The 20,556-nt window shown below is 37.9% G+C and overlaps 1 protein-coding gene across 7 annotated transcripts in view; it reads left to right on the top strand.

The window, feature by feature from the left end:
• Nucleotides 1–20,556, top strand: part of LOC149312254 (neuronal cell adhesion molecule-like) — a 187,228-nt gene that overhangs the window by 103,681 nt on the left and 62,991 nt on the right. For all 7 annotated transcript variants that reach the window (XM_089524294.1, XM_089524291.1, XM_089524287.1 and 4 more), the window contains 8 exons: nucleotides 2,040–2,145; nucleotides 5,469–5,674; nucleotides 6,698–6,820; nucleotides 8,770–8,940; nucleotides 9,569–9,625; nucleotides 12,627–12,738; nucleotides 17,418–17,602; nucleotides 19,636–19,767. In XM_089524294.1, coding sequence (XP_089380420.1) covers nucleotides 2,040–2,145; nucleotides 5,469–5,674; nucleotides 6,698–6,820; nucleotides 8,770–8,940; nucleotides 9,569–9,625; nucleotides 12,627–12,738; nucleotides 17,418–17,602; nucleotides 19,636–19,767 — 1,092 coding nt within the window. The remainder of the gene's footprint in view (nucleotides 1–2,039; nucleotides 2,146–5,468; nucleotides 5,675–6,697; nucleotides 6,821–8,769; nucleotides 8,941–9,568; nucleotides 9,626–12,626; nucleotides 12,739–17,417; nucleotides 17,603–19,635; nucleotides 19,768–20,556) is intronic.

The raw sequence follows: 20,556 nt of genomic DNA, 5'->3' as shown, positions 1-20,556 counted from the left end.
GGCAGTTTTAAATAAAACAGTAAGTCTCAACGTCACATTACTGCATTACAAAATCCTTATGAAATTCTCCAGGGATTCAGAATTGACTTGCAATATGGCCTCCTTCTACACATCAGGTAAAAGGTCAGCATCCAAATGCATACACATAACTAGAACCTCGGTTTTCTGTGGCCTAGATATGTTTGTTCATTTTCCTAATATTTTCTTCTCCAAAGAATACTCTGCTTTTATTTCTAATAGCACCATATGCATCTGAGGAAGTAGACTTTAGCCTGCGAAAGCTCATGCTGCCAACTTCTTTCTTTCAGTTAGGGGCTGAACAGACCGCCCCAATTGAGTAGCATCCCACCACCCCTTTCAGTGCCAGATCAGGGCCACAGCAACCATATGCCACAACCCCGCTGCTCTAAAAAGAAGCAGCAAAATACCGCCCCTTTTAAGAATAGCAAAAAGCTCCTGTTGCTGCCGTGGCAGCATCTTTTCAGCATTTCTTCAGCTTAGCACAGCTAAACGCTGCACCAAAGAAATGGTGTGATGCCGCTTGATATCTGGTCGAATGTGTGGCGTGATGCCGGCATTGGGACAGAGTCGGGGCATGTGGCATGCTGTTGCCACGCCCCCACTCCACCCTGATGTCGACATTTCTTGCCACTCTGTTCAGGCAGTTAGTGTCAAAGGTGCTAGAAGATGTCTCTACATACTGATTCTACAGACTAACATGACTATATCTTTGAATTGCACACTATTTATAATTCCTTCTCTTTCACCAGAGAAAGGAATACAGTATACAGATGCTCAAGAAGGGCTCATTTACTAGAAACAGCCTATCATATTTTTTTCACAAAGAAAGAAAAGTTGTCCACACACAATTGTCATATTACACATGCTTGATCAGTAATAAGGATCAATGCTGGAAGTAAGAATGAGGTAGCTTTGTAGTTGGCTGCTTCTCATTGGGGCCTTTTCCTTCACTGCACTGTGTCCCAGGAAACCTTGGTGCAAATGAAAGAGATAACATTTCCTCTTGGTCACTCCTGACTTTAAAGACCTTACCCTAACTGTGGACGCAGAATTCCTTTAAGCAGTCGGAGTTATGCAGAACTGGGAAAAAGAAGTCTAGTTGTGATTTCAAATCCTTGCTCTCATTAAATCTTTTGATGCAAAATCTTGATGTTGTCTCTTTTCACTCTCATAAATTTGCAAGAAAATTTGATCAGAGATAGCTTTCAGCCATTCAAAAACAAATTGCCGAATATCATGTACTTTACCTAGTTCAGGGTGAGATCTTTCAAGCTCTCATGTTGCTGGATTGCAAATCCAGGAGCCCTAATTAGTGTAGCCAAAATGAAGAAATCTGTGAGTCCTGGTCCAACAACATCTGAAAGGACTACATAGTTACTGCTCAACCCAGATTGCCAATCCTACAAGATCAAATAATAGAGAGAACCTTATATGTCACTTGGCAATACAGTGTTCTTGCTGTAATGGGTACACTGGGGAAAGTTCAGTTTGTCTGCTGGAAGTAGACAACTAGTACGTGCTCAGCCTCTTTAAGCAAAGTAACAACCAGTATGCAGAACAGTCAGCACACACAGTCCTGAACTGACCTTCCCTTTTTGTCTTAATTCTGAACTGTTCTATAATACATGAAAAAGCATTAGTGATTGCCTAGTAAGGAGACTTGTCTGTTTTAAAAGCATTGGATATAAGAAGAAAATATGTGATGCCGAAATGTTAGTGTGCAGTGACATGCAAATAACTTGGCTGTGCTGACATGGATAAAGCAACTCTGATAGCAGATTTGGATTTACAAATTCATTCTGTAATCCTACAATTCAATTGTAACATTTTTCATTCATTTCAGGGGAACTTAACTCCCTTGCAGGTTTGTGCAGGACTGTAGCACACTAAACATTTGTAATTAACACGACTATATTTTGATATGCATTTTCAAAAATTACCCTTTGCATAATTTTTTTGCGCATTTTGAAGATGTAACTAAAGATTCCCCATTTGTTTTTAATCACATTCCACAAAAGTGCCACAGCCGCCAACAATAACTCAACAGTCACCAAAAGATTATATCATTGACCCAAGAGAGAATATTGTAATACAGTGTGAAGCAAAAGGAAAACCACCTCCAAGGTAAGTAGTAGCTTTATTATCTGTGGTTCCTGTGCCTTTTTACAGCAGAATTGAACTTGGAAGTAATGGCTTTAATAATCCTTTTCCGCCCAGATGTTTTTTCAGGATTGTAATTTAATATTTAATATGGCCAATGAGGTTAAATTCTAGAGCATAATGGCCTGGATTAGTCCTGGACTTAGCGGCCAGTACAGACAAGGCCTAATAAGAACTATCAGGGTCTTTTAACTCCCAGCTCAGTCTTATCACTGTGCACTCTAGGAATGTAGGGATAAGACTGTAGGGTGGGTAGAATAAATTCTTTGTAGTTTTGGAATAGTATGGGGAAGAATCTTTTATTCAAGTTCCTCATTGATATGAGCATGACTTCCAGTTCCCATTGGACTTGTTGTATCCTATCTGTTCTGTTGTTGAGAAGTTGGTGATTTCAGAGCTTGGAAATAGTGAGTTACAAGTAACATTCTTACCTGTAACTAGTTACTTTGTGGGACAATAAGGGTGTATCGTAAGTAGATTTAAAAAACAATAAAACAAGCAAGAGCAAAATTATTTTATTCATGTAAAGTAACAGTTTCTAGTTATTAAGTGTTGCTTTTGAGGACATTTTGTGATAGCAAATTTTCAAGTTTTATGCTATTCTGCATCAGTCCTAAGGGTTTTCCCTCTCAAAAATATAATAGAAAGTAATGGAAAAATAATGAGTAGAACAAAGGTAATATAAAGATTTGGCCTTTGTCATCACTGTAATAAGTAACAAAGCAGGTTACTTCTTAAACATTGTAATGAATAATGCAACTACAGTCATCCCTCTGTTCTTGCAGTCTTCAAACTCGTGTCCCTCGCTTATGCATGAGGACAAACGGAGGGGGAAAGAATGGGGCACGCACACCTATATTCAAGCCAATGGGGCTTGAATAATAATTTTAATTAATAATTTGTTTTATTTATATACCGCTGTTCCAAAGATCATAGCGGTGAACAGCAAGTAAGCTAATTAGCAAGTAAGCTAATTTGCCCCCAACAGTCTGGGTACTCATTTTAGCGACCTCGGAAGGATGCAAGCCTGAGTCGAGCTTGGGCCCTTTTGCTGGTCTTGAACTCGCAACCTTGTGGTTTTGAGTGAATGGCTGCAGTACAGGCATTTAACCACTGCGCCACCAGGGCTCAGTGAAACTTCGTTTTCAGGACAGGGTCCAGAATGGATCCCCCACAAAAAAGGAGAGGGTGACTGTAATTATTTCTGAAAAGCAACTTTCTGAACTCTGGGTGATTTATTGGCCTCCATTATGTATAGCTTGATTTGAGCTTCATTTCTTTCTTAAAGGCCATATGTCATGACAGGCTCCTCTTGATAGATTTTGCTTGCATAGGTTTATGTGTGCAATATGCTCATATTATTTAATGGTTTGCTAAAAATGGTTGGCTGATACTATTTAAACATAGCCAAAGCTCTGATGCTTGGAACTGGTGAGCATAGTGACTAAAAGGCTGAACTAGGAAGTCAACCATCTGATTTCATTTGATTGCTAACCATTTGATTGATTGTGTGTTCTACATGGCAGGGGGTTGGACCAGATGGCCCTTGTGGTCTCTTCCAACTCTATGATTCTATGATTCTGTTCAGCGTATTTATTTATTTGACTAGATAGCTGTATTTATTTGTATATACCTTTATGAAGAGGCACAATTAGCTCTTTTTTAGCAACCCTGTAATAAAAATACATGTTCATAAATGTTGCTTTCAGGATTACTAAAGCCAGATGACGTAGTTTCCCTCTGCATTTGGGGTGTAGCATTTAGATGATGCACACCCTGAATGCTGCAGGAAACTGTGCCAGACCTGTGTCGTCAGGAAAGAACCGGACTAAAAAGGAGTGGTAAAATACAGCTCCTTTTGCTGGCCCAGTTCAAAATCAAAGCGGTGGGCTGGACTGGGGCTGGGTGCATGTGGTTGCCACAGCTCCAGCACAAGTAGCACTGGCATGGCCCCACCATAGTTTTTTTCAGTCTGTCTGTTTTGGGCCCAAGTTCATTTTTTGCTTTCAGACAATTGTTGGAGTGCCTTTACAGACCATAATTGTAGTTTATAGCTGTGTCCATGCATAGTGCTAGCTGAGAAGGTCTGCACATATACAGGATTTTTCCTTGTTATTACAAGTAATGTAAATTCTTGACTGTACCAGCAAAAGGAACTTAATCAAACCAAATCTATTATGCTAATATAGTAATTATATTATTTTATGATACTCATTTTTTTCCAGCTAGGGATGGAAATAATATTTTTAAATATTCAAAAATTGTCAAAAACATATTTTTGAGCATCGAGAAACTCTGGGGCTGGACAGATGGGCAGAAATGGGTGGCAAGACACCGAGCCTTTCTGCCCCAGATGGAGGCCTAAAAAGAACCAGCTCCTGGCGAGTTCTTTTTAGGCCTCACATGAGATGCCATTGGTGCGCTTGTGCCCCATGGTGAGGTGACGCTGCTTGGGCACTGCACCGCGCGGATGCCATTGTGGCATGCCCCATCTGTACAGGGGCATGCGAAGATAGCACCAGGGTGCGAATTAGGGTTTCTGAGCATGTAAATGCTCAGCCCCCGCGCACCCCAGTTCAGGCCCAGACCAGCGCAAAGCACCCATCTGTCGAGCCCCTCTGTTAAAGAGAATCTTGGATTAGTGAGAGCCTTTACAGTTTGGGACTATTTCTGCACAAAATTTCCATGTGATTGTTTTGCACAGAAAAACAGAATGTTATTTTCTATGCAGAAAACAGCATTGGCTGCTTGACAAACAGCGTTTTCTACATAGCCAATAATATTTCTATGAAGAAATATTATTTCTTACACAGAACAGCTCTGCTTTAACTTTGTGCATATTCATCTCAAATTGCAGATAGCCTTCAAAAACCTTTTGTGAACAAGCAGCTAACAAATTGTTGAAATTCCTTCTTTGAGAAAGAGGTCTTTGAGAAAAACTGTTGTTTGTGAAGAACTGTAGTGGAGAAATGCATACCTATTTTCTGCCCAATATGCCCCCCCCCCAAAAAAAAAACAACCCAAATCTATGTACAATAAAATAGCTAGCAATAACAGCCCCAGCTGAGGATCTCAGATTCTGGGGAGATGTTTTTCAGATATACTGCTAACCTGCTTTTTTAAAAAATAATAATAATAATAATAAGATACCACCTGCTACCCCAGATTTTGCAGTTGGATATCCCTCTAACATTATCATGATTTTTGATGTTGCATTACTAAATTCATTATTTTAAGGCATATCTTTTCTATGTAAACAAGTTCATCCACATTTGTTTAATTGGTAGTTTCTCATGGACCCGTAATGGAACTCATTTCGACATAGATAAAGATGCACGGGTAAGAATGAAGCCACACTCAGGAACTCTTATAATAAATATTATTAATGAAGAAAATGGAGGAAAAGCAGAATCATATGAAGGAGTTTATCAGTGCACGTCAAGGAATGAGCTAGGAGCAGCCATTTCCAATAACATTGTCATACGATCATCCAGTAAGTTGAACAATTTGTCATTAATGAAACTGGAAGTTCTTTCTTCTTATCAATCTTTTTATTTATATAATTTTCTTTTTTTCTTTCCTTTATTTTAAAAAAGACATCTTTTTAATCATCAAAGCAATCTTGTTAGAAGGTAATGATGTTTGATGTTCTAGCTTAGTGCTGTACAGCATGAAAAACTGCCCATTTTCTCTGAAATTTTTAAGTAAGTCAAGCACGTGATACTTTCCCTTTCACCCACTATGTTCAAAACTCGATATTGTATAAAGCATCACAACTAGAAAGGAATATTTTGATCCTTTAGCACTGCATATATTTACAAATTAAATATTGCAAAACCTGCACATTTTTAAAAAGACAAAATGTATTGGTGGAGAAGATCAATACCCCCCACCCCCCCACCCCAGGTTGGGGAATTTTATCTATGGACTTTAAATTTTTCCTTTAAACAGTTATGCTTCCATTTTAAATATATTCTGTCATGAAGTTGAGCTATGGTGTTAAAACTGCAATTTCAGTAGAGCAAGTTAAATCATTGTATGAGATGTGTACTGCTCCAAATGTTGTGAATTGACACGTTTTTACTTAACATGAAGAAGTAAAAGTAGCTATTTATATTCCAGTTCATCTATACTTTTTCTAAATGTCTGTTCCTGCATTGTCTAATTTGGCGTCCATGATCTTTTTAAAAAAATAGTTTACCTGTTTTGCTTTCTACAATACCTAGAGTTACATTGTCTGGGAGTCTCCTATGTACATGTTAGAAATGTCTAAGAATACCATTTGAATGGTAAATTTACATTTGAAACTTAAATTCCTTGAAGTAGCATAAACTGCTACATAAAAGTTCCTTCTAACTTCCCATGAGAATGACACTGCTGAAGCCGTCTATGCTAATAGTATAAATTTCATAAGAGCATTGTTTTTATATTATATATTTTTATTTTTTTCTGGCTCTTGATACTCCTGATTTTTCTCACTCCCCAGGCTACATGACAATGATTTTTTTCTCTACAGGATCCCCTTTATGGACTAAAGAAAAACTAGTTCCAAAAGTAGTAACTGAAGGTCAATATGCAATACTTCCCTGCAGGCCACCAGTGGGATTACCACCACCTATAATATTTTGGATGGATAACTGTAAGTTTTACTTTTAGAATCTATATATACCTGGAACAGTAGAATCATTCAGTAATTCCATCTGTGTTTGCTTGGTCTTGCTGGATTGGAATGCCTATTTGGGACATAGGGAACAAATGAATCATGCTATGCTTTGTGATAGTTACAATTTCATTTCCCCAAGAAACTAGGTTGTATAGTTTTGTATACGTTTGTGCCATTATAATGGCTTGCCTAATGGTAGGGCCTATCATCCACCCTATTTTGATCTCCCATTATGAAAGTACTCATACTCTGTCTGTTAAGTTTTGTGCACTGATGTGTGCCAGCTCTACCATCTGTTTTCGGCATGGTGGCCTGTTAAACAAGCAAGGGTTACCCAATGGCATGATGGCAGGTTATGCCATTGGGCTGGTAGTTATTGTATGGCCATCACTTCTATAGAACAATAAATAGCATTTCACAGAAAGTGTGAATATTTTTTCCAGTTGTCCCAAATTTTGATAAATATTTTGTATTTGGCAAATTTTGGTTTTTTTCCAAATGATGATAGCCTGATAGGCTCAGGTAATGGAAATTAACAGACTTGGTAAAGCAACAGGAAGAAGGCAGGAAAATGAAGCATCGTAGTAAGAAATGTGTAGAATAGGTTCTTGAACATTATATGTAGAATGAGGAAAGGGGTGTGACAGATGCATTTTTCAGTAAGGGAAAACAGTTACACATCAACCAGTTTCCACTCGTTTCCTGAAGCATTTAGTGCATGAAGAATTATTTTTTTAAAAAGTAATCAGAGTTACGGTCCTAAGGTTCCAGTGTGCAGTTAGTAGCCATTAGTTACATATCTAAAGGTGTATCCACATTGCATAAATAAAATGGTTTGACACCACTTTAATTTCCATGACTCTATCTTACAGAATCCAGGGATTTGTAGTTTGGTGAAACACCAGTGCTCTCTGATAGGTCATGCTGAATACTGCTCCAAACTACAAATTCCATGATTAGATAGGATGGAACCAGGACAGTTAAAGTGATGTAGAACTGCTTTATTTCTTTAGCATGGCACATCTCTTATACTGTACTACATTCTCAAGGATAGCTAACTCCCACAAAAGCATGTGCAGCAGTATTACCTGGTTTGTATTACCTGGTTTGAATGCAGGCCAGCATTCAAACCAGGTAATACTCTTCCTCTACCATTTATTTGGTCTATTTTAATTGATTGCTGGCCTTTACACACTTCTTGTTCCATGCTTGTCTAATATTATTTAACACCTAAAAATAGATATATAATATATATGTTGAATATCCATTATCCAGAATTACAAAATCTCCAGACACAGCTGGAGAGACATGCAAGCATTTGTGAAATGACAGGAGGCATGAATTTATTCCAAGCACTGCACTTCTATTCCTGCCATTTCACAGATCCCCATTCTGCCTCATTTTGTCTCATGATGTATATGCAAATACAGGTTTTCCAAAGTAGGAAAAAGTCTGAAATACGGGATGCTTCTGTCCCAAGCATTTTGAATAAGGGGTACTTAAACTGTATATCCTTGGAAGTAGCAAGGTGTAAAATATCTCTGCCTTGCACAAGATTGTAGGGAGAAATCTCAGTGTGAACTAGACACAACTTGACAAAAATATTTTTGGATGTAATTCCCAGAATTCTGCATCATGCTAGCTGGGAGTTTGGAAACTGCAGTTAAAAGATAACTTTACCAGGCTCTCCTGAATTCAGACAGTGACAAAATGAGCCTATGGCAAGTTCTGTAAACTTTCTACAGTTTGCGCCGATCTCAGAAGTGGATGTCCCAATGCAGAATCCTAGTTCAAAGAAATTTCTGCATATTTTTCTTGTTCATTAGCGCAATTGCTAGGAAAATGAGTGGGAATTCATATGCCTAAATCAATCTTTTAATGTATAGTGGTACTTATAAATGGTTCCCTTTTCTTTATTTTCATAGCTTTTCAAAAGCTTCCTCAAAATGAGAGGGTTTCTCAGAGTCTAAATGGAGACCTTTATTTTTCTAATGTAATACCAGAAGATACCCGTGAAGATTATATATGCTATGCAAGATTTAACCATACACAAACTATACAGCAGAAGCAACCCATTTCTTTAAAAGTTGAGCCAGGTAGGTCTGGATTTTGAGAATTCTCTTATATAGCTATTGTAGGTGTAGCTGTGTTCACCATGAGACATATTGCGATCGCCTAATAATTACCTTTATTATGTTGTTTTATATTAGGTTATATTCACCAGAAGTCTGTCCTACCTTAGGGTACAACCAAATTTTTCATGCAAAATGATATCTTTAGTAGAACATATGCAACCTAAACAAGCTCATTTAGAAAACAATGAACATAATTTCCATTTCATTTTAATAATTTTTTTTGTAAAATGGTATACTGTAATAAAATATATTTCACTAAATGTTCAGAATGCTTAGGTTCCATTGGTATCAGCAGTATTTATGCAACCTATTTTCAGGATTTCAATTTTAGTACAAACATGGCCTGAAAGCAAAGTCTTTGTGTGTTTCCTCTTTATAAACTTTTATGCAATAAATACTAGAGATCCCCTGACAAACCTGAGAACAAAAACAAATGTTATTGTTCTCCTAGATCATATCATCATTCAGTGAAGAGTTTAATGCATTTGTTCTTTCTGTTTGAGCTTACCAAAATTAATGTTTCTAACATTTCTAAAGCTCAGATATACTTTACCTGGTTGCATTCTTCATGATATTCTATTTATTTCAGTGGATTCATTGAATGAAACTATAGCTGCTAATATGAATGACACTGATTTTTATGGTGGTGAGTTTTAGAGATCCAATCTGGCATTATTTCTTTCATTGTAGAATTTAGCTGACTAACTTCACTCCATGGCTATTTAACCATACTGCCCTTACAATTCTAATAAATTGTTACAATAATTAAACAATATGGATACTTCAGTTGATTTTAAATTGCTTGAAGGTAATAGCAGCACTTTTGCATGAAAAAAACTTACCTTCTTTTCATAAATGAACCAATATGGCAGTCTTGTTATTTTTTATGTACTCTATTTATTTTCCTTCTACATTAACTGATCATTCATTATCACTAGGACTAGTCAATAATGCACACTTCGGCCTAAACTGAAAAATAATTAACAAATGCTCATCCTGCTTAGTGTCTTGTTGACTTTGAAGTATAATTGTTAACCATTTAATATTTGTGTTAGGAAGAATAAATGTCTGGCATGTTTAAAGGTATTAAAGTTCTAAAGTTCTCATTTTGTTATTACTATTGCTGCTGCTGCTTCTGCTATTTCATTTATTATCGTTTACAGAGTTAGCAATTTTTGTAAGGCTATCATCATAACAACATGGCTGCTATAATAATGGTATTGAATGTTACATTAATGCATACTCCATCCACTTCATACAGACTTTTCAAGGTACAAAAACAGGTATTATAGGGACAAGCCCAGCCAAGATTATTGATTAATGATATCCCGCATCTCGTGCCTTTGCCTTGTCACTGTTGCTGTCATTCCCCTGCCGCTGCTTTTGTCCAGGTTCAAGGAAAACATTAATTCCTTTGTGCACACCATAACAATGCATACATATGCTTACATAAATAGTAGGATCTGGTAGAAAGTTCACTGCTGCTATAGTATTGGACAAGCAAATAAATAGTTATTTATATATCCAAATAAATAATTAGTATCTACCAGCTCTTTTTACAGCAGAGAAGGAAATTATAGGAGCATTTCTTGCTGCTGTTTGTCTTAAATCTGGGAGGTTCTCAGGAACAAGGTGACTAGTTTTTTTCTTTTGTAAACTGAGCTTCATATTTGGGATTCTGTCCTCAAAGAACAGTTTAATGGGGAGAGAGAGCAAAAGAGAATGAGGTGAGCTGTATGGCAGATCAGTACTACAGTACTAGATTTATGACTTTTTATCTGATCACAGAATCTGATTTTGGACTGATTATTGCTTACCAGTAGAGATGAGCAACTGGGAAACAGCAAGCTGCAACCAACCCAGTTATCTTTTGACCCATCATGACTCAATATTTAATTAGAATACATGTTTTGTGACTCCTGAGATACTTCAGCAATGATGGCAAGGAAATATCAAAGAGGAAAATAGAATTGGCTTGATCAGCCAGCTCCTTCTGAACTTGATGGTTTCCCCATTCATTTTAAGATTGGGCAGCTCAGTGTATAAGGCTCACTGAATCAACAGAACTCCACTGAAGTAAATTAGGAGGCCTGCTTATTCTACAGGACTGTGTTCACAGAAGAAAACATTGGCATGGTATAGACTGCCTCAAAGGGGCGGGTCTGTGGCGCCCCTGGGTTGGGAGCAGGGCAGCCTCACCGGCAGCCCTGTGGCCCCAATCCAGAGTTTTTCCAAGTCACAGAGAAGCGGCAAAATGCCACTTCTCTGTGGAGCAAAAAAGGGGTGTCCTTGGGGCTTCATGCCCCTGGACACCCTGGGAGCTGCAGCCATGGGAGAAGGGGGCTACCTGGCACCTTTCTCCCTAGCATCGTTCCTGCAGCCGTTTGGTTGCTGCGGGAACAATGCAGCACCCCAAAGGAGCTCCGTTGTGGAGCTCTTTCCCAGGCTGCGCACAGGCCGCCTGAGGTGGCGCAGAAACATCACACACATGCGCCACGTTGTTTGGACGCGGCACGTGCATGACATCTTCACAGCAACCCCCTTGTGGACGGGAGGCTGCCATGATGATGCTGCCGCCACGTACTAGGGTTGTGGGGCATGCAGACACTCTTCCCCCGCACAACCCTAGTACATGGCCAGGCCATGCAAATCCTGGCCATGGAGATCTGGACCACAACCTTTTTAATATGATCTCCTTGGGCCTAACTAAACTATAGATTTAAACTAGTTTACAGTCACGTGTTGGTTCCAGGTAGTAATGGATTTGGAATAGCAGAAAATGTAGTTTGTGTGGTGGACAGAGTAGGGGAGGATGCTTGAGATCCACAGAGCAGGACTGGTCAGAATTCAGGGTTGCAGAATCTACTTTATATTTTACGAGGATCTTCAGAACCATCATTTGGCACCTTTTGCTTGTTTTGAGTATCAGAACTTTTTGTAATCCTGTTTTTCTTAGGTTTTATTCATTTTAGAAGTGGAGTTAGGGGAATAATTTATTTTTATTGCTACTAAACATTTTAAAATGAAAAATCCTTGCTGAAAATCAATAAGAACTCTACCAGTAGACCTATATCTACTTTCTGCACATCCCAGCAGCTCTACTGGATTCTCAGCAATTCCAAGGAATTATTTGGGTTAAGCCACAGCATTGAGTATTTAGCAAAGCATTTAAATGTAAAGGCTTTATACATTGAGGAGGAAGATATTTTCGCCACTCTCATGTCTACCTGTTCCTATCTCACTTCATCAGAGTGAAATTTTGCAATTCTCCAAAAGAATGCAAACTCGTTATGCATCAGAATTTAATAAAGAAATTAAAACTGGAAATACTTAATTTGTGAGACACATTAATGAAACCCCTCCCCTGAGTTCTGCTGGGACCATTTTATCAGAAGAATAAATCTATTGGATGCTAGTCTTAGCTCATATTGAATCTTTCTGAGTTTAAGGCTGGATTTTGTGATGTAGTCAAACAGGGCACAGCACCATAAGTGAAAACTCCTACGTTTTATTTTGGATTTTTTGTATGCATGAATATAAAGTATAAATTTACAATCTGCATTTGCAGTTCATAATGATGAGTTTGATAGTAGATTTGAAATTACATTTGAACTATAAATACTTTTAAAAGTATCTTTTTCTTTTAGCCAGGTTATATCAAGAAAGAAGGCCAACAATTCTAACACCAACTGGAAGCACAAGTAGCAAAACAGAGCTAAGAGGAAACACCCTTCTGTTGGAGTGCATTGCAGAAGGACTGTAAGTTGTCCTTTTAATCATGCAGCCTGATAGGCAGAACAGGCGGATTGGGGCCCTAATCCGTCTTTTTGCCGGCCCAAAAAGAAGCAGCAAAATGCTGCTCCTTCTTGCACCAGTGAAAAGGCATTTTTCCCATCCTACCGCAGCTCTAGCACAATGCTGTGGCAGGAGGGTCAGCTGTGCAGTGTGAAGCCTGCTTCCAGGAGTCTTGGGGGCATGTTTTGTACATGCCCCATGCCACCAAACTGTATGGAAGCCAGCTTTTCATGCCAGTCTGTAAATGTGTTAACCACCAAAATGACAACTTACTCTTTTAATTCTGCACTAGTTGCTTGTTAAACTGTTACTGTATGTTAGCTGTCATTTGGTGAAATAATATGGTGATGCTCACACATAAAAAGAAGAAAATTGAAATGCTTGTTCTCTCCTTTCTTTCCTCAGGACCACTTCACATGTAGTACTTCCATTGGTAATCAGTAAAAGGCAAAATTCTCCCCCAGTTTCTAGAGGACATGGAAAGACTTTCTAACTTACCAGTTCTAGTGAATGTTCCTTCATAAATTATACTTACAAGAAGCATCAGAGTTGTTGTTGTTCATCTGTCAAGTGCTATTCTTCCCCACCAGTCAAGGGGCACCACAAAAACTCTTATGGAGGTAGAGGGGGGTCAAGTTAAAAATTCCAAAGGCAGCAAGGCAGTGCTCTGTAAATAATTCTATTGGCTGTTTTATCTGTTCCTATAACACCTTTTCTCTTTTGATGATCCACTCCCTTTGCATATTTTCTGTCCCATTTGAGGAGAGGAGCTATTATGCAGCATGCATGGGCTACATTCAGAAGCAGAAATACAGAGGTGGTGCTTTGGCAGGAATTATTGTTTATTCTTAAAGGCCAGTCTTTTGCAAAACAGATATACTATGAAGTATACTACTCTGTGTTTTCCTCTCAAGAAGGAATTAGTCCTTGTGCTTGAGAATAGATGTCATTCATTAGGCTACTGGCAGTGTTTATAAAACTCTGGTTGTCTTCTCCCAGTAGAAACCTGTGAATCTGCCCTAGACTCATTGCATTTCACATGAGCCCGGTGACAACAGAAGGGCTGAGCTATCATATTCTGCTCTTTGCATGTTCAGCTCTAAAAGAGAGCTCCTGAATAGAGCTCTTGATGCAAGTAAATCTTACTTTAAAAGACTTTGTCTAGTGACAAAACACCAAGAAATAGCTTTGAGAATCTTTGGGAAAAAATCTTCCTTCTTTTTGGAGAATTATACTTTGTGAACTGTTTACCTGAAGAAGGAGAAGTAGACTTACATAGCTGCTATAGACGAAACATTCATCATTGCACAGTAATGGTTAATACCTCAGAAACACAAGGTCATCTGTTTCTTCCTTAGCATTCTTTCATATGAAACTTTCCACTTGTCTTCCTGTGTCAGCATTAGCCTTGGTGTGATGCTGTGTTTGTGCACTTCTACCAGGTTCTGTGGGGCCAATTATAATTGAAATTGCAACAACAATCTTTAAATCTCAAAATATATATTTTAACAACTGTACAAATTATGCATTAATTCTGACAGACCTGCACTGTCCCAAAGGTTTTATGCATGCTATGAGGTGCCGAACTTGATTGTAGGACTCTTCTGCCTGTACTGCTCAGTATTTCTGCACTATTTGGTGGAATCTTAAAACCCTAAATTAAAAAGAAAATACAAAATAGAAGAAAATGCAATATAGAAATTACACTATAAATATTTTATCCTTTTGTGCCCTACTAAATACACAACTGAAATACTACTATTCAAAGTGAAAAGGACATATTCTTTAGCCCTGGTAATTGCAACTCATTTCCAACTCCAGTTCTCTTTCTCTTCTGGACTCAACCAACATACATCTTGTTCCTTGGGATTTCCTTATACACTGGGCCAAACCAATCTTCATAGGGTTTACATTTGCATCAAAATTTAACAGTAGTTAAATTTAACAAGAGCAGCTTTAAATTTTGGTAAATGACTTCACAGAGTTAGCTTTATCAGCATTGTTAATGCAATACAACAGCATCATTAATGTGGGAAAGGGAAGAAGCCTACAGATCAAATATAGGGACTCAACAGACCACCCTAAAGGGCCGGCCTATAGCCGCCCCTTTTCATGCCATATTGGGGCTGCGGCAGTCACACACCGCAATCCCAATCCAACCTTTCCAGAATGTGAAAAGGAGCTGCTAAAAGTGGCACCTTTTTGCCTCCTGGAAAGGGTGCCATAACCATAGCAGTCTGGCTATGTGAGGCTCCTTTGGTGCTGCGTTGTATGGACACAGCGCCGGAGGAGCGTCATGATGCTGCGCACTGTGTGGAGCGGTGCATGGCATCTTGGGCCCCGGGGGCAGAGTCATGGCATGCATCATCTGGATGCAATGCCCTGACTTTGCCCTCCAGGCAAAAACATTTTCTTGTTGTCATTTGGCTCATTTGTATAGGTGGAATTATATTAGCAATGTAAGAGGCATAAGCACAAAAAGAGATTAGCAGCATATTGAATTTAGCATGTAAATCTCTCTGAAGACTCTTTTGCACATTGCGTTTTCTTCTGAATGTAGAAGAAAGGAAGGAGGACAAGCAAAGGCAACAGCAGGGCTTGCTCCATTTGGGCAACCCTTCCACTCCCATCCCCTACACAGGGCCTACTATATTAATTTCCTTATGGGGAAGAATGTGAGATCCTGGCTCCAGCACTAGTAGTACTGTACTCTTTATGTTCAGTTTAAGCATGTTTTTCTTGCTGTATTTGCTGTATTTTGTAATGTAGCAAGCTGTTATGAAAGTTCCAGTTGTGATGTGGTATATAAATCTACTAAATCTATAATAAATACTATAGAGCCAAATCCCAAGTATGAAATATATGTGTGTGAGATCATTTATGATTTAGACCCAATTATTTTCTAGGATCTCTTGTATTCTTTAGAGGCAGAAGTAAACTGGCATTATAAATAATGTTAATGTTAATAATTTAACAATCAAATGTGAATCAGATGTTAATTATTTATATTTCATACTTGAGAAATTTTCCTAGGTACAAAATGTAACTGCTTGATTATTATCAAATTGTGTTTGTGTATTTATATTGACTTATTTGAGCTATTATTCCATAAAGTTAAGGTACATTAAATCTAATGGTTTCAAAGTTTCAGCTTGACTTGATTCTAAATGAATTCATTTCTGAATAAGCTACCATTAAATCAGTAGGAAAAATCTTTGATTCTACACTGCGTGATAGTTATCCAGCCAAATCTGATTTATGGTGCAGCTCAGTTTCATTAATCGATGGGATATGTGTTGGCATTTACTGGTTCATTTGTGCATACACACAAATGCAAAACAAGTGTTTCACATTGAAGTAACTGACACTGCAACTCTATATACGAATATTCAGAAGTAAGTCCAACTCAGTTCCAGTTCAGGCTTACTCCTGGGTAAAAATGTACAGGAATTACAGTCTTAATCAGTATAAAGCTGTCTGCTTTAAACAGGCATAGATAGTTACAAAATCTGTATATATTTTTAAGGAGTGGTGCAGGTTTGGCATCATACTGTTTTAGGAAAATTATAACAGTTTGTTTAGAGCTCCATAAAACTAGATATCCACGAAGTTAGATGGCCTTAGACTTAATATTTAGTTCCTTCTGACCCACCATATATACTCAACTATAAGTCAACCTCATGTATAAGTCAAAGGCAGGTTTTAGGGCCAAAAGTATGGATTTTGATATGACCCATGGATATGTTGAGGATAAAAGTTAGGTGCATGTAATGAAGGATGTAAAGGATGAAGCAAAGGAAAACAATGCCAAAGAACTTACAAAATTCCACCAGGCGTAACTATTTGTGTTCATACAAAAGGATGAGAGAGTAAGAGGAAGTCAGTGCTTCCAGAGAAGATTAAACTCTTGCCTTCTGCCAGGAGATGGTTTGTGTGTGTATAAAACAGTATTTACATTGACCTGTGGAAAAGTCCCGTTTTTTGGGGGGTCAATTTTTAACCTAAATTTTTAGACTTATACATGAGTATATACAGTAATTCTTTCTGAATCTGAATGAGTTTAATTAAAGATTATTTTAATTCTGTGTAATGTACAAATTCATTTCTGAATATAAACACTGCATGTACAGTATATGGCCTTCTGTGAACAAAAGGGTCTTGTTCCATTTATAGAAGGTCCTTTGACTTAGTGGAGGCTCTTGATGATGGAAGTGTGAAAGGCAATCTTCCCCAGTTCTCTTCTCTTATTGCTTTTTTATCACCTCCCATACTGTTCTGTAGCACCCTAAAATTTCTGAAAGTAATTTGCAGTACACAGGGGCTGTGTAGGTAATAGGAGAAATAACAAACATTTACCAGTTTTCTAAACAGAATTCCATGTGGAATAATAGCATATTCTATGGTGAGTGTAACCTGCATAAGGTCCTAAGTAGTGCACAAATATGTAGCTGGTGAACTTTTACTTAGATGTGTAACTGACATGGGATAGTAATGCTCTTTAAACAAAATATTTCAACTGTCATTCTTGAGAATTTAGGCAATTGCTGAGTATAATTACAGTAGTTAAAGTTACCAGTTTCCTAAATAGCCTTCTTGCACTATAGTTTTTAATTTCAACTGCTACTGTTGGTTTTTTTCTGCAGACCTACACCAGTTATCCGCTGGATTAAAGAAGGTGGTGAGCTTCCTGTCAACAGAAGATTCTTTGAAAATTTTAATAAAACCCTCAAAATCATAGATATTTCTGAGGCTGATTCTGGAAAATATAAATGTATGGCAACTAATCCAATGGGTTCTGCTCACCATGTCATAACAGTCACTGTGAAAGGTAAATGCAATCTTTTATAGAACATAAAGAGGCTGTAACTTTTTATCCCATTAAAAAACATTAATGGAGTCACCTCTTTATACTGCTGAAAAAATTTCCAAAGGGGTAGTAGCCATGTTAGTCTGTGGCAACAAAACTAGGAAAGATTCTTGTGGCATTTAAAAACTAACATATTTATTATAGTATGAACTTTGGTGGTTTAGCCTGCTTCTGTAAATGATGAATCCATCATCCATCCATCTATTACTTTATTTATATCCCGCTTTCCCCCCAGAGCTGAGACTTGCATCTGATGAAGTGAGCTATAATTCATGAAAACCTATACTGCAATAAATCACTTAGTCTTTAATAGAAGTCTTTATCATTTTTACCACTGAAAACAGACTTTCTAAACAAGGGCTGGCATCCTGTTAGTTATTTATATCCTCACAAGCTGACCCACAGTCATGTAAAGGTGAATGGCAACATTTCACAGTTCTCTTATTCTCAGGAGAAGAGCAGGAATGTATGTGTTTCTCTGGGACCATTGCACAATTGAAGACAAAAGTGTGGATCTCAGTCAAGCCTTCCAAATTCAAGTCAGATTTACAGTTAAAAAAGGAACCTTGTAGACCAACTGGAACAGCAAATTGATAGATAATTAATTAAGGTTTGATAATTTCCAAAGGAGTATCTCAATTATTCTGTCTGAACGTATTAATTGATAATGCCTTTCATCTAGAGAAGCATCAGGAGTCACCTCTCAACTTATGACGACCCATACATTTTTCTCAGGGTTTTATTAGGCGAGGATTACTCAACTGCTATACATTAAAGAGCTGAAAATAATGTCAAACTTATTATGTTAACAGTAACATAATAAATAAAGGCAGAAATTAATACCATGGAGGAAGGCACTTTCTAGATTGCTCTAAAAATACCTTGGTCTTTCCCTAGACTTTGTGAGCCTCCCCATGTAGGTAACCTGATCTCCCAGTTGCTCTAATTCTGGACAGTGGCTTCCCCATGTTGAGTATACTTGACACAGGGCCTCTGCTCAGGTTTTGCCTTTCTCTTCCTTCACAGTTCTGCCATAGGAAGGAAGGAACCAGAATTGCTTCACACCCTTCCTCTCACCCCACTAGAAAAAGCTTTGGCAAGACCATTCAACAGATTGGACAAGCTCATTTTGTAACAAAAAGGAGATGATTTATCAGGGAAATGGAAGGAGTGGGAACATTACCTACTTTCCTTACTTCATCAGGATTTTTCTGGATTCAAACTACTAGCAACCAGTTTTCTTATACATTTTTATATGAAACATTTTACAGCTTTAAAAATTGTAACCAGAAGCTTTCAGACAAAATATTTGATTAGTTATTTTAAGTGAGTGTGAAATGCAGTGCAGTCTACCCTTCTTGGCTCATATTTCTATTTAGGGTTGGCAAGCTGCAGTGGCAGGATCCATAACTGGCAAAAAAAATCATATTTCTTGTCTTCTTGATCACTATCTTTATACCTATTCTGTATCCTGCCTTAAACTGTCTTGGCTCTCAGGTCTAATCTCTACAGCAGAAATAATGCAGTTTGACACCTCTTTAACTGACATGGCTCCATCCTGTGGGATCCTGGGGTTTGTAATTTGTTGTGGTACCAGAGCTCTTTGACAGAGAAGGCTAAATATCTCACAAAGCTACAAATCCCACAATTCCATAGTATTCAGAAATGGCAGTAAAGTGGTGTCAAACTACATTTTTTCTTTGGTGCAGATTAGACCTGAGTTCTCTTCACCCTTACTTTTTACATCAGTGATTTATTCCAAGCTTACAAATGCTTAATGGAGTTATTCTCTCCCTAGAAGCTACATGAGCTTTAAAGATCTCAGATGGGAACCCATTTCTTTTTCACTCAGGAAGTGCTCTGCAGCCATTATAACAACAGTATACCTTAGTAGAGGTTTTGTAATTTTGCCATTACACTAATTCAATCAGTAAAAAACAGAATACCATTCCAAGCATGATAAAAGATACTGACCTCTCTCTCTTTAAATTCAGCTGCACCTTACTGGATAAGAGAACCTACCAACCTTGTATTATCTCCTGGAGAAGATGGTTCCTTGATCTGCCGAGCAAATGGCAAACCCAAACCCAACATAAGCTGGTTAGCAAATGGAGTACCCATTGCAAGTAAGGAGTATTTTTACTATTTTCAGAATTATGTTGAAAGGTCTGGATTGGTATCAGTGGTACCATGAGATCAGGACCTTGGATCAAAACACCAGTACTCTATTAAGCACAGTATGTAGGAAGGTTTGCAAATATCAGGCCTAGTTTACCATATTTTGAAGTAAACAAAGTAATACATACTAGAAACCTAAAATTTCCACTCTTGTAAGGCACTAAGACCAGAGTATAACGTTACATTACATCAGCACTGAATACATCAGCACTGTATGAAAGCTGTGAGAAAGCAGGATAGACATCCCAAGAACCTGCCAAGTGGCCTGAAGTTTAGGGGAGAGAAAAGCAGGAAGTGAGGAAATACTTCAATGAGGAAAACCATCTTCGCCATCTTCATGAAGTGAGATGTGACTCACTTCTTTCTTTAGGTTCTATTCCCCTTTCCATTAGGCTGCTAAACAAGAGCCTTAATCGTGGACTCTGATGGGGGCAAAAACTTCAACTTGTGCCAGGCACAGAAAACAAGAATCCCCAAGTTATACAGTACATCAGATAAAATAGTAAAAAAAAATGTTGAGATTTCCAACTTTTTTGAGATTTCCAACCTTTGCAGAGCAGTGACAAAATATATTTATTTATAGAGATAATGAGTCATACTTTTACCTCACCAAGAGTGCAAAACAAAAAGACAGATTGGATGAATGGATGTGTATTTTTGAATTAGAAATTCTCTTTTTTTATTGTGAAATGCAGCTTGACCAATTAACATTAATTGCTGGAATAATAATTTGCTAC

The sequence above is a fragment of the Sceloporus occidentalis genome, unplaced genomic scaffold, assembly GCF_023333645.1.
Source record: "Sceloporus occidentalis isolate IW3139 unplaced genomic scaffold, rSceOcc1.0.p SCAF_5, whole genome shotgun sequence".
NCBI classification, from domain to species: domain Eukaryota; kingdom Metazoa; phylum Chordata; class Lepidosauria; order Squamata; family Phrynosomatidae; genus Sceloporus; species Sceloporus occidentalis.
This window is presented reverse-complemented; position numbering and strand designations above follow the sequence as displayed.